The 27,871-nt window shown below is 39.2% G+C and overlaps 1 protein-coding gene across 8 annotated transcripts; it reads left to right on the top strand.

Moving 5' to 3' along the window:
- Positions 1 to 475: 475 nt before the first annotated feature.
- Positions 476 to 14,884, top strand: brd2b (bromodomain containing 2b). 8 transcript variants are annotated; one of them, XM_026185027.2, is made up of 12 exons: positions 476 to 633; positions 5,496 to 5,784; positions 6,091 to 6,228; positions 7,243 to 7,387; positions 7,651 to 7,814; positions 8,032 to 8,526; positions 8,719 to 8,847; positions 8,982 to 9,215; positions 9,328 to 9,578; positions 9,764 to 10,080; positions 11,750 to 11,875; positions 13,277 to 14,884. In XM_026185027.2, exons 1-12 carry the CDS (start codon positions 602 to 604, stop codon positions 13,405 to 13,407), a joined length of 2,451 nt encoding a protein of 816 aa, XP_026040812.2. In that variant the 5' UTR covers positions 476 to 601; the 3' UTR covers positions 13,408 to 14,884. The 8 variants fall into 8 exon arrangements, with proteins under 8 accessions (XP_026040812.2, XP_080164293.1, XP_026040813.2 ...); XM_080308167.1 differs by having other exon boundaries at positions 11,747 to 11,875; XM_026185028.2 differs by having other exon boundaries at positions 8,982 to 9,227.
- Positions 14,885 to 27,871: the final 12,987 nt, after the last annotated feature.

Here is a 27,871-nt window from a genome sequence, read left to right as displayed (position 1 = left end):
AGGATACTGTTAAACATAGCTTCTTTAAAGCGGTTAGTCACGGAGTTGGAAAAAAAGATGTCCATTTTTTTGAGGGCATCAATCACAAAGCAGCTAAGGGGGTTATTTCATGAATGTGCCGCTTTAAATGGAAACATCTCACCAAAAAAAATAAAAAAATACAGTTGCTACCCAGGTATTCCGCAGTGGGTTTAATAAAACGGAGATCACCTGCATGACAATCCAAACTCTCTTGAGGACAAAACATACTAATCCATATAGACAGAGAAGCGTTAGCCTGAAAATTACAGCAATTATTAACGCAGTGCGTCGCCAGATAGCTCATTACTGTATAAAAAATCTGAAACATGCAATATTTTCAGAGTACAAGATGTACAGACTGTGCTGTTTGACTGACACCTGCTTACAGCCAATTATGGCGCGGAATCATCGTCCACGTGACAGGAACGACGCGGCACTGCCACGAGAGGGGTTTATATAGGGTCAAGCGGAAGCGCTTAGTCGCCATTTCATTGCGGAGTTGGTCGCTGAGCGTTTTGTGGAAGTGCAGCGTCAACAGCGGCGAAAAATTGGATCGTAACAACACTCCGCCCTCACCCCAATGGAAGCCGCCGTCAACCCACCTCACGACAGGTAATGTCCGCAGTGTTTCGGGTCAAACTGAGGACATTTGCTGGGCTTTGTAGTCCGCGTGAGGATGGGAATTATGTAATAAAAACCACATTGTTGCTACGGTGACGTTACCGTTAGCCTCCGAGTAGCAAAACAGCGCTACCTCGTCAGCCAGTCTTGTGATACAGCCCGCTTACGCTAGCTTACACAGGAGACTCAACTCTGCACATATTTCTGAAGTCCTCTGAATCTTAATATTTGCACACTGGTTTTGTGGAGCCTATATTTCCGTTTTCTTTAGCGTTTAGCTTCTAATTAGCAGGCAAATGACAGCTGCATCTCCATCGGCTAGGTCAGCCGGGTGCTCCCCGCCGGCTGTCTGTCTGTCGTGTCATTCATTGCTCATGCAACCTGCTGTCGCTAATGTAAAACAATATCATATAAGAAAACTAGTTATAAATAACCCGTCCACTGTTCCCCTTTCCCCCCACACACAACCTCTGCTTAACTGCAGCTTGGCAGTCCCAGGTGTATTGTTATATTTATAAAGCGCTGTTGCAGTCTGTCTCCGCTAGCTCGCAAGCTTAGCTTCCAGCTCGCAGCTTCTGTGCTGGTGAACAAACGCCCTGAGACTGTGGCAAAATGGCTGAAATTGCCTGATGGCCCGAGGGTTTTATCAAAATTTTTAAAAATTCTTTTCCGAGCAGTGCTCTTTAATAAATGTGGCGTTTGTGTCTTTTTGGACCCCTTATGGTCGTCAGATATTGGCTTCTGTCGTTGTGAAGAAGTGTTTACAAACAGCGAGGGCGGGGCGTCCAACCACGCGATCAGCAGCTGGTGGACTAGGAGTCTTTGATCAGTTTGACTAAATAATAACGACGGGTTGTTCAGCCTACGCTAATTAGTCTCTGTTTAGTAAAAACAGAAGCTGGTTAAATGCAGGTTCAAACACTAAAGCCATAATAGTCACATGGAGCCAAGTTGATAATTAAACGGTGTTTGTGTTTTTGCACAAATGTTGCGACTTTAGGTAGATTTTCTTTCGCATAATCTTGTGTTCAGAACTAATTTGGAGAAAAGCACGTTAAGTTTTAAAATGCTTTCAGTAAAACAGCAATTCTGAATGTTTTTGTTCTCTGTGTGTGTTATTGGATGTATATTTGGATGTTTTTTTTTCCATTTAATTGTTAAATGCTTCAAAACACTAAAGTAAGTAGAGCTTAAAACATTTGCCTGGAAATAGAAAAGTTCTTATGTTTACTACTCTGCAAATTCCTTTTTTTCGGCACCCTTAATGCTGTTTAGTAGTTATTTGTGCTGCTTGTATTCTGTTTGATGTAGAAAACCGGCTCATCGGCTTAGCCATTGTTTGTGTGTCAGTAGGGCATGTGTGTATTAAGCTGTGGTGCTCAGATGGAGGTGAGAAAGGACCGACTTTCTGTGTCCTTTAACTACATGAACTAGGTGACCTCTGTCATCGCATGGTGCATTGAAAAGTGCTCTTTATGGAACGTGGTGTTGTTGGACTACATCCAAACTGGAGATCATAACTTGCAGAGATGCTGATATCTCAAAAAGATTGCTTTCTTTTTAATTAACTCTCTTAAGGCCCATGGGGGAATTTGTTCTCTGCCCTGTTTATTATGGTGCATCTCCAGGGGAGACCACAGTGCTTGTGTAAGGCATTGATTGGCATATCCTCCATTTATTCCTTTGTGTGTGGGGAAAACCAGAGGAAACATTTTATCTGGAAAAGATAATCATGTTTATAAGTACTTATCTAGCGTGTCACTGTTGTTTGACTTTGAGGCTATTGTTTATAAGATTTATCTAGCTAAGTACAACTCTTATACTTTTTAGTAGTTTCTCTGTTACAACTTGATAAAGTGCAACAGTGAAACGGTCAAAACATAGACATCATCATCAAAGAAACTGAACCCAAACTTCTGAAGATTATCCAGACTGCCTGTATGTTTCTTGCTGAATTGCATATTACATGACATTGACTTTATTGCCTTATCAGCAGCATTCTTATAGGACAGTCATGGCTCCCATGGCAGTGCTAAAAGTTGCAACCTATAGATGAAATCCTGGTTTCCTAGATAACCATTGGGGGGGGTGTCTTATATTTTTCTTCTTTATCCTCTCCCACCTTAAAAGTTTATTTACAGCCAGCTAGGGCTGTTCGATTATGGCAAAAATGATAATCACGATTATTTTCACTGAAATTGAGATCACGATTATTTGACGATATTTATTTAACCCTTTAAGACCTACTATAGAACCAAGTCCACCAGAGCTTATATTATTTTTATTTTTATTTTTTTTTACATGCTGTAGTGCCATTTGTGGGAGCATTTCAAGTTGCTATACATCAATACAACTGTTATAGCCCATATTTTACTAATATGTATGCATTAAGTGCATAGTAATTACATAAATTGCAAAAAAGTGCAATAAACTACAAAAAAAATTGAAAATCGCTTTTGTTTTGTTTACATATATTTCTACTTGGAGAAGTTTAAGAGGTTTATCCCTCAAAACTTTAAATACAATAATGTTGCAAAAAATAGTTTCCCACCACAGGAAATTTATTTTGAGTGTCTTCATAGTTTTATTTTGGAGATACAGCAATTTTTATATACTGCAGGAAAAACAAAAAACAATCCTATGATGTAGAGCTGGGCGATAGAACGATAACGATATGTATCGCGATATAACTTTTACTCGATAGAGAAATTAAGCTATCGCGATAGACCTCGCCGCTCTTGTCCTCTTAAAAAAAAAAAAAGACAAAAAAAAAAGGTCAGCCAATCCAAATAAAGTAGCGCAGAGCCGAACCAATCACAGCCGCAGTGTCACGTCGCGTCACTTGTTACGTACAGCACAAGTGCCAAGCCGCACGTGTGTTTGTTTGGGAAGCAGCCAGCGGGTAATGGAGCCAGCGCATAATGGAGGAAATGAGTGTGCCGACTAGAAAAATCAACCGAGCGTGACCGAAGAGAAAACAGATGATGGTTCCAATGCCGGAGAGATTGTCGAACGGAAGAGCCATAGAAGTTCCGTAGTGTGAAGGTATTTCGGCTATTTCAAGTCTGACAAAAAACAGAGTAGCGCGCACTGTAAATTGTGCCGAAAGCAAGTCTGGAAATACAATAAACTGGTGCATGCGTCACACTGTGCGCCACGTTATTGTTTCGGTGAAATGAATTTCTACAATACTGTTACTGTTAATTCTACTCTCTGCAGTGTTTAAATGCTTACACATACACACAGTTACTGTCTGTCCACACATACGACTCGGTTCTGCTTCTATGCCGCAGCTTTGTTTACTTTTTCCCACCGAGGCTTCTAGACTTCTGATTGGCCAACATTTCTGCACGGTTAGGAATCTAGCGCCACCTGCTGCTTTGGCATGTTCATAGCAGCGTTTTCCTTCATTTCTCCCTTTATGTGCGGACAGGATTATTTTTTAAAACGAAAACGGAAAATCTCCGTTTTCAAAAATACCCGTGTTCGTGTGGACGTAGCCTCAGTCTCTGACTGGAAGCGCTAATTCGTCATTCGGCTTTTGTCAGACTAAAGTAACTGTTACAACTGTTTGAAAAGCTCAGCTATACAACAAGGAGAGATTGAGAATTTCCTTTTAGTTCTCAGTTTATTTGATATTGACAAAAGTTAGTCAGTTTTGTCTGTTCTTCTGTAAAACAAACTAAGATTTATTTTTAGAATTAATACTTTGTTTCTAAGTGGAATTGACAATTTAGTCTGTTTCATTTGTTCTATTTTGAAACTTAAACGCTTTAGCGGCTGCCTTTTGTGTAGTTTGCAATATTTGCCTTTATTTATCTGAAAAAGTCTCATGTTCCTTAAGTACATCTACCCTGTTGAACTTATTATGGGAAATAAATATTTAAAAACAAGCTGCTGATTATTTCACATTTTACTTGTGAGCAACGGCACATTTAAATCTTACAAATATAGTTATTTGGTTTATATCGTGATAGATATCGTTATCGCCTGAAATGAAAAAAACATATCGTGATATGAAAAAATCTCATATCGCCCAGCTCTACTATGATGCAAATTTGCAAAGAAAACAGCAGGTGCATCATTTCACTGTGGGAAGTGTTACGAACAGCTGATAGGAACGGCGAAGCGTGTTTCTGGAATATTATGTTTTTGTTCCTGCAAGCGCTTTTTATGCAATTTTTGCAAAGCTATATGTGGAACGAAACCGTGACCGAGGACAAGCTGATGGCATCAGATGTAAGTACAACTCCTCCGGTTTCATATGCAAAACAAATTATTGCGCTAGCTTACACGGTTCAGGTTCTACAGGGATTTAAAAATAGTTACGCAAAACGGAGCGTGCTGCTCTGACCGGCTTTAAAGGGTTAACAATGACTTTAAAAAATAATATAAAATAGTGTGCAACACCACTGAAGTTTTTTTTTTTTTTTTTAACTCTTTTCAACCAACGGCAGTCACTCTCCAAATAACTTCTGCTTAGCTTTCCGAGCTTCCCTCGGGTCCTCTTAATCAGCGGTCTCCAACCTTTTTTGCGCCACGGACCGGTTTATGCCCGACAATATTTTCACGGACCGGCCTTTAAGGTGTCGCGGATAAATGAGGGAGGGGCTAATAATCGGCTCAGTCATTTTTAATGATTGTTGAAAGCCCAGATCGTAATCGTGATTAAAATTCGATTAATTGAGCAGCCCTACAGCCAGCCAGCTTTTTCCACATGAGGTATTAAGGTAGCATTTCTTTCCTTCTTTTCCTTGTAATGTGGATGCAGGGTCTCTTTTTTAAATTTTTAAATTTTTTTTAATCATTGTCATTAATTCTTCTCCTGTGCTTTTACATCTTCCTCACTCCAGCTCTCTGGTTGGGTTGTCCGGTGGTATGATGGACCAACACACAAGCTCGGGAAAACGCATTCGTAAGCCCTCCCTGCTGTACGAGGACTTTGAGAGCCCCTCCCTACCCCACACAATGCCCCAGGGTCCCCCTGCCCCTCCACAGCCCCCAGTGAAGGATCCTACCCGACCAGGCCGCATGACAAACCAGCTGCAGTACCTCCAGAAGACCCTGATGAAGTCTCTTTGGAGGCACCACTTTGCCTGGCCTTTTCAGGAGCCCGTGGATGCCTACAAGCTTAACCTGCCGGTGGGTTGAATCCAAGTGCTTTGATAAACCACTCGGAGTTTGAATGTGTCTACTTCCAGATGCTGAGATAAATATCCAATATTCTGTATTATTTTTTGGCTATTATAAATGATCCTTTCTGGTTTGTTAATAGATGATTGTATCTCAGGTTTTTTGGGGTTTTTTTAAAACATATTTTTAACATCTTGGGACCATTATGGAAAAGGTGTCCACACTTTAACAAGTAAACAAGTGGGATTGGTATTTCTGTAGAGCCATAAATTAAAAAGTTATTAATTTAAAAAAAATGCATTTTTTTTCCCCAAGGATTACCATAAAATTATCAAACAACCCATGGACATGGGGACCATTAAGAAACGCTTGGAAAATAACTTCTACCGTAGTGCATGTGAGTGCATACAGGACTTCAACACAATGTTCACCAACTGCTACATCTACAACAAGGTAGGTCAAAAGGTAAAAAACACATTTTTATCCATGTTATTTATTCCATTTTAATTGATATTTGTTCCTTTCTCACAAGCTAGCATTCCCTTTGGATTGCATTTATTAACACAGTGATCTTACACTGAGCAGGCGTAGAACTGTGTTTTGTCAGCTCAGAGTGAAAAAATAAGTGTTAAAGTACAGTGTTTAATGATTTCTAGCAAACCAGTGGGGAAATCTAGCAAGATTTGGTGTTTGTTTTTGTTTGTTTTTTTTGTTTGTTTTTTTTAAATGACTTGACCAAAGTTGTGTGTATTTTTGTTAATGATCCAAGCAGAGGCACAGAAATTTTAGAGGCTATTTTATTTTATTTTTTTAACCCTTCACCCTTTCCCTTTACTTTACACAAAATGCCCTGTGATTTCTCTGCTATTCTTCATAGCAAGAGAACATGTACTACATGTGCTCCTCAGCATAACTTAAGGGGAAGCAAGGGAAAATTTTAAAGTGAAAGACAAAAGGCCTAATGACTGCAGAAATGTGCTACATGTAAATAATTTTGCAAAGCAGATTCAACTCAACCTAGATATGTAAATTAAGCAATGGCTTGTGTGTAACAGATCATTTCAATGATTATACAAACTTACATTTTGCATTAAGTTGTCTCGTAGATAACCATATGAAGTGTCTTAGCCTGGGATTTCTATGGTGATTGTTAACATCTTTATGTGGGAAAACAGTGGTTTAGTTTATATTATTATTTATGAAATGTAAGCACTAATCTTAGGAAATTCTTTTCAAGAATCTGTAATTATCTGTTTGATCTATTTACACATAACAATCAAAAGGGATGTTTTTAAAATTGCATGAATGTTCCTGTCAGTCTGTTAACAAATATACAAAAAAAATACAAAACCTTTATTGTTAAACTGAAATGACATTTATGCAAAAAATAGTACTTATATATTATTTGTGCTCATGTGTTGCTTTTTTTTTTTTTTTTTTTTTTTTTTTTTATTTCTCCCTGGTTAGCCAACAGATGACATTGTGCTGATGGCCCAATCCCTAGAGAAGATTTTTCTTCAGAAGGTGGCCCAGATGCCCGAAGAGGAAGTTGAACTTCCTCCTCCAGCTCCTCGGAACAAAAACAGCAGGGGAAGAGGTCGTAAATCTTCTGGTAAGTAGGGATGGAAATCGAGAACCGGTTCTACCAAGAACTGGTTCCTGGTAGTCGAATTCTTCAGAATCGTTAGTCTGCTTGCTTATCGGTTCTTCTACTTAGATATGCAAATTTGATTGAGCCATATTTTGGCAATTAAAGATGTTAAGATGTATTTATTTACAAGCAGGAAGGCATTATGAAAGCAACATTTATGATTGAGGTGGTGTTGTTGTGTAGCTGAATTGCAACTCTTAAATTTAATATTCTTTATCTACCAGCATCAAGGGCTCAGCAGGTGCCAGCAGTGTCTCAGTCAGCCTACTCCCCCTCATCCTCAGACACGGGGGATTCCATGCTGGCCAACTCTCCCCAGACTGTGCTAACTAAAAGCCTGCCACCAGCTAACATTATGGGTTTGCCTCCTACACAGCCCACAACCAAGGTATGTAAGACAGAATGCTGATTAGAAAAATTTGCATATCTAGATTTTAGCATGCAAAATCGATGTTGAAACACTTAAGTTCTTTTTTAACAGCACTAAATGTGAAAGTAAACTGTCCTTTGTTAAAGATTTAGTATTTCAGTTGTGAGGATTATAAACCGTGTAACAAAGCCATAATAAAGTGATCACAACAATTTCCAACTTTTTCTTTCTATAGAAGAAAGGTGTAAAACGCAAAGCAGATACCACCACACCCTCTACCATGGGCTTCACTACTGTGGGCATGTCAGGAACGCCGCACATGGTGGGCTTGGGGAAAGGGGGACACGGGGGTCAAATCCATGACACGTCCATGCACACGGTCTCCTCAATGGGAAGCTTGGAGACCCCACCTGGGATTGGGCTCGTCAGGAGTCCTGGAGGCCCTGTCCTGCTCCAGCCAATGATGGCTGGCACTGGACGCAGAGTTGGCAGCGGACGCCCCATCAAACCCCCCAAGAAGGACTTGCCCGATTCTGTTCAACCTCAGCCCTCAAGGAAGGGAAAACTCAGCCCGCAGCTGAGGTACTGCAGTGGGCTGCTGAAGGACATGTTATCAAAGAAACATGCTGCGTATGCATGGCCTTTCTACACACCTGTGGATGCAGCTGCACTCGGACTTCATGACTATCACGATATCATCAAGTGTCCTATGGACCTCAGCACCATCAAGGTGACTTCGAATGCGTGAAAGTGTGCTCGCAGTACTATAATAGTAATATTTCTTTTTACTAAACATACCATGTTGAAATGATAAAACACAGAAGGGGGAAGGATTTTAAATGTGAATGTAAAATGCAGTGGGGAAAAAAAAAATCTTCTATTAAAATCTAATAAATGTCCATTTCCTGTTTTTTACAATCAGAGGAAGATGGACTGTCGTGAGTACAGAGATGCTCAACAGTTTGCCAGTGATGTTAGACTGATGTTCTCAAACTGCTACAAGTACAATCCACCTGATCACGATGTTGTGGGGATGGCACGGAAACTACAGGTGAGCAGCAGTTACATGGACCAGGCGCCCTCACAGAGGCTTCTTCAGTTATATTTGCTACTTTATTACTCACTTTCCTCCTTTCTTACCATTTAACTTTTTTTTTTTCTTCTTTTTTTCCCCCCATGTCTCAGGATGTCTTTGAGTTCCGTTTTGCCAAGATGCCAGATGAACCACACATGGAGCACACAGCCATGTCCATGAGTGGGCATCAAACATCCTCTTCATCATCTTCCTCCTCCTCATCCTCCTCATCTTCCTCCACCTCTGAGAGTGAGCCTAGCAGCGAGAGTGAGGAGAGTGAGAGCAGCCCAAGCTCAGACAGCGAGGAGGAGCGAGCACATCGCTTGGCTGAATTACAGGACCAGGTGTGCACACAAGTAAGATATTGAGTAGCTACTATTGAGGTATTGGAGGGTGTTTGTTGCATCAAACTAAACGTGGAAACAAAAACGTCTTTAATTTGTATATTTTTCTCAGCTCCGAGCCGTGCACGAGCAGCTAGCTGCTCTCTCCCAAGGCCCCATCGTCAAGCCCAAAAAGAAAAAGGACAAAAAGGACAAAAAGGAGAAGAAGAAAAAGAAAAAGCTGGAGAAGCGAAATCGAGGAGTCCGAAGCAGAGCAGGCTCTGAGGAATGGAAGATGCCCAGCAAGTTGAAGAGCAAATCTGCCAAAGCAGGTGGCTCCCAGGCCAAGAAAAGCCAGGGGAAGAAGAGTAACAAGAACAGCAAGTTAGTATAAAGAGTGAACCACCACACCAGTGTTTTTTTTTTTTTTTTTTTTTTTTAAAACTTGATCTCATCTTCATCATACTTCCTTTTTGGGGTTTAGTGAAACAAATAATTATACTGTTCAACCAGTTAAATGTTTTGAATGCAAAACAGCTGATAGCTGTGCTCTTCTTCTGTTATTTCAGGACTTCAAAGAAGCCTTTCTACCCTCAACTTGCCACTTCCATGTTACCACACTATGACTCGGAGGAAGAGGAAGAGATCGTGCCCATGTCATACGATGAGAAGCGCCAGCTAAGCCTCGACATCAACAAGTTACCAGGCGAGAAGCTGGGTCGTGTGGTCCACATCATACAGTCCAGGGAGCCCTCACTGAGGGACACCAACCCTGAGGAGATTGAGATTGACTTTGAAACACTCAAACCATCCACACTGAAAGAGCTCGAGCGCTACGTGATGACATGTCTGAGGAAGAAGCCCCGTAAGCCGTATGCTGAACAAGGTAGATAAAATGACCACCAAGACAGCGCCAGCATATTCCTGTTTAGCAATATCTTGGATGTTTTTGTAATTGACAAGTTATTGAGTATCAGAACCTACTATCAGTACCTAACATGTGACATATGTTAAAGTCTGTAATGGCTAAGTACATCTTATGTAGGAAAAAATAGACTGTTAAACTTGGAGAGTAAAGTTGATGCTGAAGAAAGAACCTGTAGTTTTGACTCATGCAGCCACACACGGAGGGCAATTATATATTCTTATTAAGGGCTGATAGCGTCTGCGTCCAAATGCCCCTTCACTTCCCAAAGTCAAACAACCTGATCCAGTGTTGAGGTTAAATGGCACAAATGCTTTTGATTCCTGAAAGTTAACCGTATACTGGCTCTCACAGTTGATATAATCAAATTCTTGGAAAGAGGCTTTACAAGGCTGAGTGGATACTTTCTGCCTCTGCATTTCTAAACCCAGTATGTATTGTACTGCTGTAACTAAACAAGTTTTTGACATCAAAAACAAGAACCTAGTAGTTGTTTTTTTTTTTTTTTTTTTTTTTTTTTTTGTAATGAATGTAATAAAAGCTTGTGAGCGTAGGCTCTAGATTCTCTGTTCAGGTGACACATAGTAAGTTAGATACACTTGTAGTAAACAAATTACTGATTTATGACTGAAAATGTACTAATGCAACAGTCTGTGCGTGGACAGTGAACGCCAGTTAACCAAAGAGTATGAAGTACAATGGTTGGCAAGAGTTTTACATCCTGTGATGAATCTCAGTGCTCCATGATAAACAGCATCCAACATCTGTAAAGAGCGTTCATAGTGGTTGGTGCTTAACAACAAATGATACATAAGTTGATATATAGAAAAGATTATGTATATTTAAAAAAAAAAAAAAATTAAGAACCTTAATCGGTGCCATCTAAGTTTGGACTTGGAAACGATTGTACACTAGTTTTAATGCTGGAAAAATAACAGTTTTCCTGCACAAAAATATCTGGTTTTCATGACAATAGTGTGTAATATTTCCCTGACTGGACTGACAAGAGAAATAAAACTGTAGCAGAGGATTACGCCTATCTGACAGGCATGTAGTTTAGTTTAACCAGTTTAACCACATCACCTCGGTGTTCCACTCAAATCTTTCTATCTAGCGCCCTCCTTCATGTCTGTCAGTGACAGAGAGGCTAGGTTTCCTCTTGACATTAAGTTCTGAGTTGATGTGTATTTGATTAGCTCTTTGGCTACACAGAATGAAAACCTGACGGGTAAAGGCCAGAGTCTATGGAGACAGACTTGAGACTGAAAGTCTTAATTTCACTACAAATCATTTCTTTGTATGTTATAACTTCTCTCTGCAGCAGATGCTAAGCTAAAGCACCAACAAAGTGAATAGAAGTAGCTAAAGTTGATAGTTTCTTCAAATATTTGACGCTGCCCCCTGGTGACTGGTCACAACTACAGCATGTAGATATGACTGCAGAGCTCAGCGTAGCACTTCTAAGCTGCTACTTAAAATTAGTAAAGAGAGCAAGAAATTTAATCTCTGTATTTAACTTGACACTACTCAGTACTGACTTAGAAATGGTGTGACACAGTATACTTACCACTGTATTTCTGTTTGGTCCCCAGCTCTGTAACAACCTTTTTATCATCTTATATTGCAGCAGCAAAGAAAGGCAGCATTGGCAAGTCTAAAGAGGAGCTGACCTTGGAGAAGAGGAGGGAGCTAGAGAGGAGGCTGCAAGATGTCAGCGGACAACTCAATTCAGTCAAGAAACCCACGAAACCTAAAGGTAAGCTCTCACATCATCACATTTCTGTGTGGATGCAAACATGTCTGGTTTTCAGAGCAGCTTACAGATTCTCTACGTTACTCAAATACTGTGCACTTCAATAATTCAGCGAAGATGGCACAGTGTTTCAAGTGTAGAGTTGGCCTTTGCTCCCTGTGCGAGTTCCCTCAAGTACTCCAGACATGCATGTTAGGTTAAATAGTGACTCTAAATTGGGAGAGACAGAACGGTTGGATTTGACTTGTGTTCTAGTTTGTATAGTCAGGACAGTCTTTTCATATAATGCTATACTTGGTAACAAACTACCTTAAAAATCCCTCTGAGATGTAAATGTGTTTTGGTTGTGTAAATCTACAGTAAGCCATCGTAATAATATGGAATGCCTCATGTGTGTGAAGGTGTCTGAGACTTTTGCTGATCATTAGAAAACCAGTTTGTTTATTTCCTTAAAGTGTGGACAGGGCTTTTGTTTCGCTTATCTGCATACCATAATGGGCTTTTATTTGAGAAACACTCGTAGGGGTTTTCTTTATTATTTTAGGGTCTTAACCTTACAATAACAGGCAACTGTTGTTGTGATATAGTGCTATATAAATACAATTGAATTGAAAATTGAATTTCATTAAAGTATCTTCTTCTCTCCTGCTGCTTAAAGATTGTATGAAGAGTAAGAACATTCATCGGCCTGTAAATGCATTAGTAGCAGGGAGGGATTAAACCAGGAGTGTAGATCAGAATGAGCGAGAAAAATGGCAAAGTATTTAAACACCATGATTGTGTGCTGAAGCGGGATGCATAGTATTAGACATGTGTGCGCCTGTGCCCCCACACAAGCAGGGATTTAGAAAGTGTTGAGCTAAAACATACCTTTTTAAACCGTGTGCACACTTTCTAGAGCGATTCAAGCCTGTTATGGTGACGTTTAGACTATATTTAAGGCTGTACATCTTAAGGTTTTTCCTCTTTTGATTTGCAAAAGAGCACAATGTGTACAGCTGGCTTTAGATGGAAAGAAGATACTATTTCTGTGTTTACACAGATTAAGTTGTGAATCTAGAGTTTTATGCATCAGGCCCCTGGAGTTTATCAGTCTTTCTACCCTGTGTGTATTTGAGTTGCAGTTTTAACTTCTGTTTACATGTTATCCCCTGGCCATTATATCACATCTGGCTATAAATGAGCTATTCTTTTGTTTTAGGAAACTTTGGCTCCAGTGGTTCACACTCTCCATCACTAGACTGTTTGTAGAAGCAGAATTGTCTGTAAAAACCAGATGAAATGTGAGGTTTTGCACGTATGGGCTGTTTTGGCAAAGACGCTGAGAGAAACACTTCAGTGCTTTCTTCCTTTTTGTACAGGTGCATCCATTAAACATTGTTCTGTTTGCTATTTTCTCCTCAGTGGAAAAGCCGAGTGCAGTGGAGACTCACGCCCAGCCATCACGCCTCAGCGGAAGCAGCTCCAGCTCAGACTCGTCCTCTTCCTCCTCCTCATCCTCTTCCTCAGACAGCAGTGATTCAGACTCGAGTTGAGATTGTTAGCAAAAAACTAAGAAGTCAAACGCTAATGTCTCAGGGACTTGGGCTGGCCCAGGACACATCACGCCCTGAAGCGATAGTTGGCTGAGATTGAACACTGCAACAAAAAACACTCCAAATGGACTCCTGTAATCCTGTAATGTTTTGAATGTTGGATTGAGGGATGTGGAACAATGTCTTTGTGGATTATTGTAGAACCCAAACACTAAATGCCTTGTTCTCCCCTTCCTTCCCTTTGTAAATACTTGTACAAATTTATGTTTCTTTTATAAAGAAGATTTTTATGGGGATCCCTGAAGAGGGAGGTGGAGTAATAATTAAAAAAATTGATGTGGAAAGACGGGCCTGACTGAAAAATCTGTTTGGCTGGCCTTACACTGTCTCCTTTTGGTGAAAGAATGGAAGAGCGTCATATTTTATTTGTTTTCTCCTCCCACCCACATATCCTCAGATGTTACTGGAATTGAAACCAGCAACCTTTTGGTCTCAAGCCTTGCTTTTCTAACAATTTTAGATGAACCCCTAGACTCAGCCTTAATGATTGTTCATAACGGTTACAATATTTGGAGAAATCCAATACTGTTGACAGATCTGGCATCCTGAGCTGCATTTCAAAGCATGCTATGGGATCTTCCATATTCAGGTCAGTTTGAGATTTAGATTTCTCTGTTATGTTTACATAAGTTCTCAGTTTAACAATAACATTAATGCTGCAGTCTGTTTTAGTACAATATAGAGTAACAGTTTAATGTACTATAAATACAAAGTTTAGCAGCTAAGATAGATATTCATTAAATTTGTACAGAGTTTTGTGGCTGCACTGTTCTCCTAAAAAGCCACCAGCTATTTTAAGACCGACAAGTCTTATAAACACGTCTCAAGCTGAACTCATTTCTTACAACTTACTTTGACGTTTTCATCCTTCATTACATCAAACAGTAACTCGAGTGTCCGTCTATTTCTGAGCTGAAAGCAAGCTGCTGAATGTTATCATGTTACAGTTTCTAATTTCCATATTAATTTCCTGAACATCTGAAGTATTGCATTACCATTTCTTGCAGACCTCTGTAGCACTTGAAAACACTGGCTGCTCAGCGCTGACTGGAACAAATAGTGACGACTGATTAAACTCAAGCTGAAAACAACACTTTTCCTGTAAACCGATAGGAGAGCCCTCATTGTACATGCATAGTTGAAGCTGTTGATGAATGTTCAGTAAAGATATGCTTGTATATAATTCAGCTGTATTTGCTGTTGCACAAACTAATGTATTTCTGCTGTTTGGTCTCCTTTTTCCCCTCCCAGTTACCCTTTTTGCTTTTTTTATTTTTTATTTTTAAGAAAAAAACATGTTATCTCTCATTCCAGTTAGTTGTCTTGGTTGTTTTCTGAAGAGGATTCACATGCTGCCTCTCAGAAGCAAACCTTTCATTTGACAGGTGTTTATTAAAAATAACTTCTGTAGAACAAATGTGAGATGTGGGAGTTTTGCTTTGAAGCGTGTTACGCAGCTGCAATAACTGCATATGGATAAAGTTGATCAGACAAACCAGAAAGGTTTAATTTTGTATTATTTATTATATTTTATTAATTTTTTTAATTAATTTTTATTAATAATATAAAGATTAATTTTATTCATAAATATTTTATTATTTATTTTGTTAAGCGATGCGACAATCAGTGAGCAGCAGTGTGGCTTCATGTTTTGAGAGCATTGGTTTGGGTGATGAACAGGTTAAGAGCATATTTGTGTGACAGCATAACAAGATTAATGGCCCCATGTGGGCTGTGAACTATAAAGTTAGCAGTTTGCCTTTCCCCCCCTTTCTACTAATATATTCTGACATTTAGAAGCTCAGCATTAATAACAAGGAAATTGCTCCAGCAGGTGGCAGCAGTTATTCATATTAAAATCTCAGTGAAAACCAGCAACTGGTTCATGTTAAGACCGTCATCTCCGAATCCACTGGTACCCAGTTTGATATTGGGGAGGGACGACCTTGAAAAGGTGAAACCTGCTCTGTTGGTTATTTTGAAGCTCAAAAATACCAGAAGGTGTTTAATGTGTTGCCAGTGATGCTGATTAACTGCCACCCATAATGGTGCTGGAGCAACTTTTTATATCAGAAACCTTTGAAAAAAAAAGAAAGAAGAAGAAGCAAAAACAACACAGTGATGTTTTTGCTGAAATGGAGTATGCTGTAAAAAAAGGGAATACATCCTGTGGTCAGTTAAAATTTACCAGCAGGGGCATTTGCATCAGTATTATAACTAGTGTTCAAGAGACTTTTTGAATGCCTCTCGTTCTAAAATGTTACTATTTTTATCCATTTGAATATTTTCCCAGCCAGGCTACATCTGAACAACAGAAAGCATCATGGTTGGTTACCTGCCAGTGTCTAATGGAGCCAAAAAGCATGGCTGCTAACAATTTTTGGAGCAGCTTGGCTGGTGTTAATAAGTAATGCTCCACATTATTTGAATTCTCAGCCCATATTTAGCTCATGCACAGACACTGTATTGCTCACAAAAGCTGCTTTAAACAGCTCGACTGCGCACAAAAATATGTTATATTATCATGTAATATCGTAGGTGGTGGTTAGCACTGTCACCTCACAGCAAGGAGGTCCTCGGTTGGAGTCCAGTCATCGGTTATGTTATGTTGATCCTATCACCTGTAGTGTATGTCCTGAAACCTTGCAGGGCAATGGATGTGTCACCGCAGACTGGCAAAGACTCATAGGTGAGGAGAGAAAAGACTTCATTTGGCATCTTCACTCATCTCTTTTCACTCTCTGTGTGTTTATAGATCAGTTTGCATTTAATCTTTAATAATTAGTTATTATTAATCTCTGTCTCTCTTTCATAGTGCTTGTCTAATCTTCCTGTCTGCCTCTCCTAACCCCCCAAACAGTCACGGCAGATGGCCACCCCACCCCGAGCCTGGTTATCTGGAGGTTTCTTCATGGGAAGTTTTTTCCTTCGTATTGTCGCCAAGTGCTTGCTCAAAGGGGGTCACTTAATTGTTGTGTGTTTCTCTGTGTTATTGTAGGGTTTTGACCTTACAGTACAAAGCACCTTGAAGTGACTGATCAAATAATTTAACTTTGAAATAGAGATTTTGTTTTTCTTTGGCAAAAATAATAATAATAAAAAAAAATGTTGAATGAAGCAACAGGAAAATGTACTAAAGGCATCAAAAGTAAAGGTGTTCCACCTTTATAATAATGTCATATTCTGTGTTATCATATTGTTGTGAGTAAACAATGATTCTAATATCTAGACAATTGTTGGAAATAGGCCACTATTAATAAAAAAAAAATCAGTTTTCTACCAAATTAAACTGTAGCAGTATGAAGGGAGCTAAAGAGTGCAGTGTTGTTATTGAAAGGAGTCATTAAGGAGCATTCTGATGTTTGATAGAAAAGCAGGTGAGCAAAAATCCCCAAGCTGCAGGTAATCCTCCTGTAATCGTACTTATATTATGAGTGCAAGTTAAAGTGAAACCCACTGTTTTGAATTATCTTGCATCCTTCTTTTGGTGTGAACACAGATTAAACTAAAATCATTATGATTAAAAATCTATGTGTCGACTCTTTTGCCTATTGACATTGCTCTTAAAATATTTATATATTCTGTGTTTTCAAAGAAGTATGAAATCCTGGCATTAATTGATCTTCTTAATTTTAACTTCTAGTGCAGAGAGCAGTACAAGCACAGATACTCAAACCTCACCCAGGAGACGTCCAGGAGGCATCCTAGTCAGATGCTGAGACGACGTTAACTGGCCAGGGGAGATCACTGTCATGTATGTGCTCCGGCAAATCTACAGCAACTGTGTGACTCTATCATGTCCCAAATCTCTGATACTCAACAATCTGTTTCCAGCAGCTTGTTGGTACTACCAAACTGTAACTAATGAAGTGACCAGTGACCCTCCAATATCACTGCTAATTACAAAGCAGTAGTTCTGAATAAATGAACTGTGAAATATTAGACTGTCAGTTGTTTATAACAAATCAGTTTTAGAGATGAATGTTGTCACTATTAGGATCAGGCTCACACTTTCAAAGTCTTTGTGCATCTGCTTTCAATATAGAACTATAATAGTAATATCAAACTTCTTGTTGTTACTTTAATTACTATTTCAGACTGAAAGCACCAATGATGCAGACACTTTAACGTGTGTTCTTCCACTTTGCGGCACAATGTGTTTATTTATCTAATAAAATATAAGCAAATGCGTGCTTTGGCATATTGTGCTGTAATGCATTTAAGGTTATTGCGTTTGTGAACTCATGGCACACATGAAGGGAAGTGGAAAATGTTATTCCTTTATTCTGCACTGCAAGCAAAACACATTGAAACGAAAGAGGACAATTGTATTACAGAGTCTCGTGTGTATTAACCCTTCATCACAACAGTCTGTGATCACTGGCACATTCACGTAGTCACCATCAATTATCACAAGCTTTTGGGCAGATCTCTGCTCCTGCAGTCACCGCCTGACACAAATGATCAGTAAATAATGTTTGTCGTGTCTGCTTGCTTGTGTTTTAACACCGGCGCAGAATGGCAATGCTCCAAACTGCCTCTGTCTCTGTTGGATTTATTTGGCTCAGGCCTGAATCTAATTATTTTCACAGTGATGGATGAGATAGCTGCCACATTTTAATATGGGAGTGTGTGCAGCTTCTGAGGAATGAATTCCTGTGTGTTAACCCCCCCAAAAATCTAAATTCAGCAGCTTTGATTTTGCATTAACAGAACATATATATTCAAAGGGCTAAAGTCTTTCATACCTTGGGCTTTGTAAAACAAGATCAATATTTCAATTGGACTCCACTGATGGAGCAGACAGAACAAATGCTGAACAGCAGATTGGTGTCTGGAAGTAGCAGTGCCGAGTACCGCAATAATGGCAATTATGTTACATGGGAAAGAATCGAAGTAGACTGACGACTTTTCTGTTTGCTCATTTACATGTAAGTGCTGCTATTAAGTATTTTTAGGCATGACAACAAAAACACAGCTGTGCAAAACCAAAGCACTTGTTCACTGCAGCATGGCCCTTGCATATCCGCTGGTTTATTTATTTTGCGAGAACAGGATGGAGTTTAGTTCTAGAGCACAAGAAGGTTTAGGAATGTGATTGTATCTATATGATTTTGCAGGAATGATGAGGTGGTGTTGTTTTTCATGTATTCCTGGTTAGAGTATTAGATAGTTTGATGAAATTACAGCCATATTTTAAAATGGAATAGAAATGCTGAATTGTAAAAGTGATTTTCTCACAATTGTGACAAACCACAGGGAAGATGACCCAAATGTAGGACACACAAAAGGCAGAGAGAGTTGATCTATATTCTTTATCAATGCCAAGGTTGCACACAGGAAGCAAAGCAAGGCTCACCAGGGGCAGGCAAAAGGCAAAAACCAACAAAAGTCTCAAAATGCATGCACAAGCAAATCAATTGCAAACTGAAGAAAAACAAGAGAAAATCCCTGAAAGGTTTGAGGAAAAAAGAGGACAAGTAGGCAAATGAAAGACAGGAGGCATGTAGAGTGGCTTGCCAAAGTATTCGGCCCCCTTGAACTTTCCCACATTGTCACATTACAGCCACAAACATGAATCAATTTTATTGGACTTTCACGTGAAAGACCAACACAAAGTGGTGCACACGTGAGAAGTGGAACGAAAATCATACATGATTCCAAACATTTTTACAAATAAATAACTGAAAAGTGGGGTGTGTGTAATTATTCAGCCCCCTTTGGTCTGAGTGCAGTCAGTTGCCCATAGACATGCCTGATGAGTGCTAATAACTAAATAGAGTGCACCTGTGTGTAATCTAACATCAGTACAAAGTCCCGTTTGCAGTTTGCCACAAGCCATGTGGGGGACACAGCAAACATGTGGAAGAAGGTGCTCTGGTCAGATGAGACCAAAATAGAACTTTTTGGCCAAAATGCAAAACGCTGTGTGGCTGAAAACTAACAATGCACATCACTCTGAACACACCATCCCCACTGTCAAATATGGTGGTGGCAGCATCATGCTCTGGGGCTGCTTCTCTTCAGCAGGGACAGGGAAGCTGGTCAGAGTTGATGGGAAGATGGATGGAGCCAAATACAGGGCAATCTTGGAAGAAAACCTCTTGGAGTCTGCAAAAGACTTGAGACTGGGGCGGAGGTTCACCTTCCAGCAGGACAACGACATAAAGCCAGGGCAACAATGGAATGGTTTCAAACAAAACATATCCATGTGTTAGAATGGCCCAGTCAAAGTCCAGATGTAAATCCAATCGAGAATCTGTGGCAAGATCTGAAAACTGTTGTTCACAAACGCTGTCCATCTAATCTGACTGAGCTGGAGCTGTTTTGCAAAGAAGAATGGGCAAGAATTTCAGTCTCTAGATGTGCAAAGCTGGTAGAGACAGACCCTAAAAGACTGGCAGCTGGAGTTGCAGCAAAAGGTGGTTCTACAAAGTATCGACTCACGGGGCTGAATAATTACGCACACCCCACTTTTCAGTTATTTATTTGTAAAAAATCTTTGGAATCATGTATGATTTCCGTTCCACTTCTCACGTGTACATCCCTTTGTGTTGGTTTTTCACGTGGAATCCCAATAAAATTGATTCACGCGGAAAAGTTCAAGAGGGCCGAATACTTTTGCAAGCCACTGTAGGTTGAGGTGACTGGCTGTTTAACTGACCACAGGTGAGCCTAATGATGGCAGAGCAACCACACAGAAGGGAAAGCAGACGAAGCCACAAACAAAAACTGAGAACAATGTAAAGAAACAAAGAATTCCAACATAATACTGGAGATGAAAAGAATCACAAGCAGTCATAACTTATATTTATTTTTTACTTTTGGAATTATAAACCATTCTTTTGATTTATTGATGTAATATGCATTTTTTCTTGCAATATTTCTGACATATGTCTTCATGACTTTTAGAGAGCACACAATTTATCAGCATGGTATCTACAGTTTTATATTTTCTCATAATTTTTCTTTTGTTTTTAATTTCACTTTGTTTCCAGAGTGGTGTCGTATTTTGGGCCCTGGTCCAGCTCCTCGGTTCATCCTCTCTGTGAAACAAGCTCTTTATTCCTTTTTTAACTAAGCCAGCTGTCTTCTGATTGGCTGACATTCACACACAGAGGGTGTGAACAGGAGGTGGCTGGGGCTTATGACATGATATTTTGGCTCTTGTTTACATTATACATCTCCAAGAGTAGAATCAACAGTCCAAAATCAAGTATTTTAAGCAGTACTTGCACTGATCTCATTATTTGAAACTTCTTAACCCAGCATCCACTAATTTAACAGCACATCTGAAAAGCCTAATAAACCCTTTAATAATTAATTCTGATTTATTACTACATACATTCTCCTAGTACCTATGAGTATGCTTGATGAAGTAACGAGTGGCTTCCTTTAAACAGCTAACCTACCACTATTCCTTTTGTCTTACTGGCAGATGTCTGTTTTGTTTTGTTCATTTCCCGTGACATGCATCGACACAAGATATCAGTTAGCCTTCGTTTAACATTCACCAACATGACAATGAAAGTGAGGATTATAAAAAGAAAAATGTTTTATTTGTTTTGCCAAATGCTTCCTCTTGGCAGCAGAACAAGGGTCTACATTTGTTTAGCAGATGTGCAATAAAACATGATGGATCATAGTGTCTCAGTTGTCTGTATTAAGCGATTTTCTCACTGTTACAGGTGGCTGTGTGTACCAGGTGATATATGACTATGAGAATGGTGACAACATCACAGACACTCTCTTCTTTGTGGAAACAAACAAACAAAAACACAACATAAAAAGTATATATGAGACTCAGACTGTAGCTCATTATGAGAACCGGGTCAGGAAAGTAGTGGAGACTCATTCCAGTATCAAAGGAAAAACTATATAGATGTAGGTGTTTCAGCATTTTCTTTCCTCCTAAAAATTAAGCCCTTGTTTCAACTGATTTCTACCTCAAAAAAAAAAAAAAAAAAGAAATCCCAAATTTAGTCAGTAACAGCTGCAAAACAGTAATGAAAGCCTAAATGAACAACCCTGAGCTCTATGGATGAGAAGCACATTAAACCTCCTTTTGCAATGCATCAGTGACACTGACTCATCGTTTTACGGTTGATGAGACTGAACCTGCTCTAAAAATTTTCAGCTTCACCTCTGACAAGTAGAAATAAACCACAACCTGCCCTACATCTGTTTTAGTCTTAGGTCTTGTAGGTGGCCTCTTCAGTGAATGATCATGCTTGACAACCATTGAAAAAAAAAAAAGCCAAATATATATTTTAAATAAATACATGGACACAGAACACAAGGCTCTACATGCCTGCCGGTGCCTCTTCATCTGGATGATTTCTTTATTAAAAAAGGAAGCAGTGCTTCCGTTCCGTCCATTTTTTTTCATTAAATTGCTCGAAGAAAATCATTTAACCCATAATTCTCTGTCCTGACTCACTCTGCTTTGAAACATGCTATCCAGCAGCTAATTTAGCCAATTTTTGCTCTAATCCTTTTTATGCCCCAGTGCCTCCAAAATGTTGAGGTCCATCTGACCAAGTTGGCTTGATTACAGCTCTTTTGGATTTTCTCCTCAAAAGGTGAAGTGAGCTGGCCGAGAGGTGGCGGTCCTCATCTATGAGCTGTCTGCTCTCATTTGTTTCTCAGCCAACTGGACTCAAGACTTTAATCATACCTGGAGCTGCCACCTAAGACAGGCAAATACTTTCCAGAGTGAAAAAGGCTGACTGAGAAAGAACTTTATTCAGAGAGATTAAATTCCCAAATATAAGTAGACTTACATGTGTCTTTTTTTAACTCAAGTGTGCTTTAATTGAAAATTCAGTGATAATAGATTCACTGAAAATGAATAACAGTACTCACAAAACTGAGTTAAGTGTAGGCAATTAAACTCAGGACCATAATTCCAGGAGACCGGCCAGCTTCTGTGATCTGCTCTCTGTGTTGAGTCTGCTGGTGCGTTCACATCATGGATATAGCTTTATTGCATTAATTTTTATCTGACTATTCAAGAAGCTCTTATGATTGTATGATTAAAAATACTAAAATTGGCAGCATATCGATTGAGATTACAGTACTTTACACTGAATAGTGGACTTGGCTGGCATTTCAGGATCATTAGGTTTCAAATTGCACATTTAAAAGAGTCATTAGACCTCCGCTGACATGAATGCCATCCATGGGAAATTCATAATTATAGTAACTCAGTGCTGATCTTAACATGGCAGTCATGAGCTTCTCAAAAGAGCCGCAGTTCACATTTTCTCCAGGAGTGGTCCCTGTTGTGTTGCCATGCTTCCACACCTACCTGCTCTCTTGCCCCTAATTCCTTCCCTACACCAGCTCCATCTTCTCCCAGCCAGTTTGTCTATGTGGTCTGAAATTGAAATTCTATGTCACCAGCTGTTGTTGTATACCTGCCAACCTTTCACTGCCTTCAGCATGGATTGTGCATGTCTACGTGGTTTCTTTTTTAAATTTGTTTTCCCACACATTTATTATGTACTCAGCCTAAGATGTAGTTGTCTTGAATATCTTTGTAGTATTTCTGCATCTCTGTGTAAGTAATGCTTGCTGATCTTAATAAAATAATATTTCTGTCTGAAAAGGCACTGGATCAGAAAATCACATGCTCATTCTGTGACTACACTGAGATTTCACCAGGTCATTTTGCCCTAGGTGCAGCACTAAATACACGAAGAAGGCAGTTTGTTTCGGATCTGCTTTACTGCAGCTGCCAATCTCATGAAATACTGCAGTTTCGTTATAAATGCTAATATCAGAGAGATGCAAAAAGATTGTCCTTTGGATTTGGTGTTGCATTATGCAGCTTGTCATAAATGGACATTTCAGGACACATTCTTGCTGCATTTGTTGACTTTATGTAACCCGACCCAAATCCTAACAGTGGTTTATTGCTGTACAGCTCTTACTTTGAAGGAAAACCCGTTTTTCTGAAATTTAACCAAACATCAAGTGGAAGCAAAATTGAAATGTGAAACTCTCCAAATGCTACAAGCAGTCCTGGTGTCCTGACAGCTCGGTGTAACCAGTTATGTAATACATTCTGGTAACTTTGTGTCTCAGATAACAGGGCACAGTTTACGTTTTATAAACTTCTCTGAGATGAATGGCTAAGGAAGGAATTGTAGTTACATAGTAACTATGTAACTACCTATGTAACTATGTAGTAGTGCCTTAGACCTCTGTTTGATGCACATGAAAAGCGAGCAGTGCAGTATTATATATATATAACAAATATGCAGTTGAGTTGCCTGACCTACACAGTAAAGATAAATGGCACTGTGGGAAGGTGACATGCTGTTTCTGCTGTTTCTTTTTCTGCGTAATTCACCTTGTGACATGGCAGAGCTCCTCTTTGATCATTTCTGCCAAGGACTCGACTGACACATTATCCTTCAAAAAAAATAAATAAAATGAACCAGACTGAATAATAGCCAGAACCAGAGTTGGCTTTGTGTTATAATCATTTTATAAGAATAAAGTGTCAGACCTGTCACAATATTTTTCCCCTTAGCATAAGATTTCTGTCTTCACACTTGTGTATTAAATAAAGTTGATATCATTAAAAAACAAGACCATTTCAAAGTCAAACTTTGACAGCAGTCTAATTTTAAATATACAGCGGTAGTGTCTGATAATATGTGTACTGGTAAGCTCAGCTACAGCTGGAAATTGATTCCCTCCTACATATCTAAAAAGTTTTAACTTGGTACCAAATAATCAAGTCACAGTTAATCACAAAATAATAACAATAGCAATAATGTATTGTTGTTATTTAGCTGTTCCTCTAACAGTGATGCTGTTGGAAAGCTTCTCTGTTCCATTTTAACCATAAATAGATTTTAAACAATTGAATATTACACAGTATGTTAGTACAGAGAATTATCACCAGACTGCAGTTCACCTTCAGCTTTATGAAGAGGGGGGTGTCGGGGTGAAGGTGAGAGAACACAAGACATGAAAACTAAATGAGGGAATGAATGAATGAATTATTATTAGACTTAATAAATAAATATCAGGGTGAAACAAAAATGGCAACCCAAAGAGAGAAGAGTCGAAAACACATTGACGCACATGAAGCAGAAATAAACCCACACATTAGGGAACAATCAAACTAATGAGGACAGGCCGAACAATTACAAAGAAGGGAAAGGAACCAACATCAGGAAGTGAAACCAAAACAAACAAGACACAAGACCCACAAGACAACTGAAGACAAATAAGACTCAGACATCAAGGTCAACAGTAATCATAAAAACTAGAAACACAACAAAACCCCAAAAATATAACTGCAACCAGAACTCAACAAAAAATCAGGACTATGACAGTTTCATCCACACAGTATATGACAGTATGGACACAGCAGGCAGTTATTTAATGAAAAACAAAGAAAACCTTCAGAGCACCAAATGGCACACAGACAAAGTAAAAAAAAAAAGATCAACAAAAATGATCATAAATTCATATGTGAAATAATGCAATAACTAGCTGTAAATTGTAACTACTGAAATCATGCATCATTTTTTATGCTTGAAGTCATGCTTGGCTTCTTGAAAAAACTCAATATTTCTGTGAGAAGTTATTAAAGACCAAGAACGTCTAAAGAAAAGTGAACACTGGCCAGAAAAGCTACCGTACTCCAAATGCATGTTGATGTTGCTCTATTACTTCTTGATATGTAATTAGGCCCCAAAAATGAATTAGCTCGACTAATTCAAAGTCTAATGCTGTTGAGTGAAATAACATTATATTCAGCTTTCAAAATCACACAACGTACACATAATTGGAGCAAAACTCCTCTCCAGGCTGTGTAATTAACACCAATCTGTGGATATGACCTCTTTTATTAGTAACAACAGCTCTATGTGTATGAACAGGTAGTATGATTATATATATGCACAAGTATATACAAGAGTGTAGTCGACTAAAAGTTCTTCAAATTCAAATTGGAATCCATCTCTGTCTTTTCTTATCCTGCACTGAAAACCGGCTACCAATTGTCTGTGCACGAAGGGACTTTAAGATATTTGGTGTAAAAATTGGAGCATCAGTGTGCGAGGATAAATGTATGAATGCATTAAAACTTTATCACTGACAGTCTGTTTCATAAGATAAGGCCGTTCTCCTTAATTCAAGAAAAATGGGTTTGTTGGGTTTTATCTGAAAACAGCGATAAGGTTGGATGTCTGAGCACATCCAGACAAGACAAACAAACTATTTAAAATATTCCTCGATCTCTTACAGTCATGTGAAGCTGTTGGATTGTTAGATTTTTTTCCCCTTGATATATGTAGACAAGTGAAATTGATTGTTTTTTAAACAGCACCTGAGGATAAAGATGGGATACAGAATCCCACAGAATCCCAAAGAAAACAAGGTTTTCCATGATGTATTCTATAAAAACATCAATACATATAGTATTCTTCTAAAGCCTTGGCATCAGAGCCTTGTATTTCTCCCTTTAGCAGAAATACCCTCTTGTAGGCGTTATGCATAACCGTACCCCAGTCACCTTTTGCAATGAACACTCTTCCATGTAAAATTATTTTAGCTGTGAGATGTTTTAAGGTTTTGCATGTGTTACATTTTCCAAATTGATCACAAGATTTAAATTGATTCAGATCCTTGCGTCTACTAGCTCATTCCATCACACTCCATTTCTTCTTTTTGCACCATTCTTTGTTTACACTGTATATTAAAGGTCAGTGTGCTGTTTAACCCCCAGCCCTCATTCCCATGACTGGGATGAGGGTTAAACAAAATATGTAGAACCCAGAGGTATATTTTTTTGTCATATTTTAGTTGTTTCTTGTCCCTGTGCAACCACAGAGAGCCTTTGGTTTGCAAATGATGCTCATTCCTGGTCGTGTAATTTTTATAGACAATATTGTGAGGCACAGCCAAGGGTTGGAGGGTATCAGATTGTGTGGGCTCAAGATTTCATCTCTGCTTTTTGTAGATAATGTGGTTCTCTCAGCTTCCTCCTGCACACTGGGTGGTGTGCAACTGAGTGTGAATCATCTGAGATAAGAATCAGCACCTCTAAGTCTGAGGCTGTGGTTGTAGGCCAGAAAAGAATGGAGTTTCCATTCAAATCTAGGCAGTTCCTGAGTTGCTTCCCAGAGTAGAGGAGTTTAAGTCTTGGGATCCTGTTCCTGAGTGAAGGGAGAGTGGAGTGGGAGATTGACAGACAGATTGGCACAGATGTGGTACGAGTCTGTTGCGGTGAAGAGAGAGCTGAGTGTGAAAGCAAAACTATTGATTTAAAGCCTGATCTATGTTCCTACCCTCACCTGTGGTCATGGGCTGTGGGCAGTGACTGAAGAATGAGACTGCGGAAACAAACAGCAAAAATGAGTTTCCTCTGAAGGTTGTCTGGGCTCAGTCTCAGAGATAAGGTGGGGAGCTCGGTCATTCGTGAATGTCTCAGAGTAGAGCCGAGTCACCTCCTCATTGAAAGGAGCCAGCTGAGGTGCACGACCTGCTGGGAGGAGGCCCCGGGGGAGACCAGGACACACCCGAGAGATGTCTGGGCCTCACGATGTTTACTGTGTGTTTATTTCAAGTATTTCATGTTGAGGTCAGAATTGCATCGATTGGTTTCATCTTATAAATCCAACACAAATCATGTTTGCTTGAGATTTCTGAAAAATAAATGATGTCAGAGTCAGAGGATGGTAAACAAGCTTTTAGATAATTGCAGTTTTGGTGAAATGGTCATTTCTAATTTGCATATTAATTATATATTTTTTGTAATAATACTATTCTTGGATACTATTCTCTCTTGGATGACATTAATGATGTTCTGAAAAGAAATAAGGTTTATTCTTAATTTATTTTTGGAGGACCTCAATCAGTAGTCTGTGTATATTAAATATGTCAGTAGGATGAGGGTTAATGTTCCACTTCGTGTTCAGCTTTCAGGGGATGCGCTCAGATTATCTTCATGCTCTTTTTACTTGAATTGAATCAATGACTGGATGTAAAATATGTTACATTCTCTGATCCTTTGTCCTTTTGTTGAAACAGAGCTGCTGGTCCTCTCGTTGTCTCTCTTTGTGTGTTCCAGGTCTGAATGTGACAAGCAAACATCGCTCTGTTCTTTAGTCAATATCTAGATCCAGCAGCAGGTGGGCTTTGCCTTTTGGCTGCTGGGCTCTGTGCTGGGTGAGGTTAGGTTTGGATTTTGTTGAGCATAGCTTGAAATGTGCTTCTGGAAAGTGACTTGTGTGGCAAACTTGTAAAACCACAGCCCCTTTTATTTTGTGTTTGTTTATATCTGCCTATAATGCAGTTGTCAATTTATCTTTAACAACCTTTTCGCCTGTTTTGTGGTTAACCAAAGAGACTATGGTTTCTAGAAAGAGTGGGAGTGGTT

Source organism: Astatotilapia calliptera, chromosome 11, assembly GCF_964374335.1.
Source record: "Astatotilapia calliptera chromosome 11, fAstCal68.1, whole genome shotgun sequence".
Classification (NCBI taxonomy): Eukaryota; Metazoa; Chordata; class Actinopteri; order Cichliformes; family Cichlidae; genus Astatotilapia; species Astatotilapia calliptera.
The sequence above is the reverse complement of the archived record's forward strand: the minus strand, read 5'-3'. Positions and strand labels throughout refer to the sequence as shown.